Source organism: Henckelia pumila, chromosome 4 (assembly GCF_033568475.1).
Source record: "Henckelia pumila isolate YLH828 chromosome 4, ASM3356847v2, whole genome shotgun sequence".
NCBI classification, from domain to species: domain Eukaryota; kingdom Viridiplantae; phylum Streptophyta; class Magnoliopsida; order Lamiales; family Gesneriaceae; genus Henckelia; species Henckelia pumila.
In genome coordinates this window covers 181348342-181349632 of record NC_133123.1, presented here as the reverse complement: position 1 = coordinate 181349632, position 1291 = coordinate 181348342, and the positions used below count along the sequence as shown (strand labels likewise).

At 40.2% G+C, this 1291-nt stretch overlaps 1 protein-coding gene across 1 annotated transcript; it reads left to right on the top strand.

Annotated features, from left to right (window-relative positions):
- The first annotated feature begins 648 nt into the window (after positions 1-648).
- LOC140862387 (uncharacterized) lies at positions 649-1056 on the top strand. Its single transcript, XM_073265409.1, has one exon. It carries the CDS (start codon positions 649-651, stop codon positions 1054-1056), a length of 408 nt encoding a protein of 135 aa, XP_073121510.1.
- Positions 1057-1291: the final 235 nt, after the last annotated feature.

Genomic DNA, 1291 nt, shown 5'->3' with positions numbered 1-1291 from the left:
AATAATTGACTAGGTTAAATTCATCCGCTTGTGTATGGGTTGTCTAGATTCATCAGTTTTACTAGTTTGCATGCTATCATGGGTTTAAATCTAATCGCTTGTATTAGGTTGATTCATTGGTAAGGGTTATCTTAGAACGCTTGTGTCTAGTTAACTAAGATTAAGGTGAAACAAAGATTTAATTTCCAATGATGAATATTCAACATGATTAAATATTTTTAGATAATCGATGATCGAACGAATGAGATCAAGGGTGTAGTTGACCAAAACCAAGGATTATTTCTTATTGAATTTTCCATCGTGATTTGATTGTTCTTGGTAATTGATAGAATTGAATTCATAATTGTTTTTAAATTTTAGTAGATAAATTTCGAGCAAAAAAACCCCTTTTTGTTATTTTATTATTTTTAAAAGAACACGAAATTTTACCTTTCCTCATGGGAACGATCCCTACTCACACTACTGCATGTTTTTATTTACCTGAGTGAGTCGGGTAATTTGGACGTACACGATAAGCGCTACCATTGTCCTTTCTCACCGGAGGTGATAGAGGAGACCTTACCTTCTCACTACAAGTCGGCAAAGATTCGGGAATACGATGGGAGCTCAGATCCCTAGGAACACCTTGCCCGATTTGAGAATGTGGCCATGTTGAATTGCTATGGGGAAAAAATTAAATGCAAAGTATTCTTGACCGCGTTTCTGGATTCATCCCAAAGGTGGTTCGAGAAGTTGGAGCCACAGAGCATTCAATCATTTGCGGAGTTCAAGCAAGTGTTCCTGCAACACTTTAGTAGCAGCAAAAGATACAAGAAAACCGCCTACAGTCTGTTTGAGGTGAAGCAGTTGGGAGAAGAGTTTTTGAGAACTTACATAAAAAATTTCAATAAGGCTGATTTGGAGGTTCCAACTTGTGCCCAGGAAACCAAGATCACAGCATTCACTCAAGGTCTCTGGGAGGGGGAATTTTTCAAATCATTGGTGAAAAAATCTCCCCGAACCTTTGAGGATTTGTTGGCCCGGGCCGAGAAATACATCAATATGGAGGAGGCTTAGAAGCAAAAAAAGGAGTTAGCCCGGAGAGAAGGAGGTCGCGACAAGTGAGGGCATGGGGAGAACCGGGATTTGATGGGCCGACTATCTCAATATGCGCCGCATCAGGGAACCCGAGACAGGGCCTTTATTGTATGTGAAGAGGAGGTTGAGGCTCGTGGCCCTATTTCTAAGGAGAATATTTTGAAGTACTGTGCCTTTAATAAGGAGGGTACACATGACACTAGTGAATGCCAGA

What these genes read in the sequence shown, in the direction of transcription:
- LOC140862387 (XM_073265409.1), top strand. Translation starts at nt 649, where the DNA reads ATGTTGAATTGCTATGGGGAAAAAATTAAATGCAAAGTATTCTTGACC.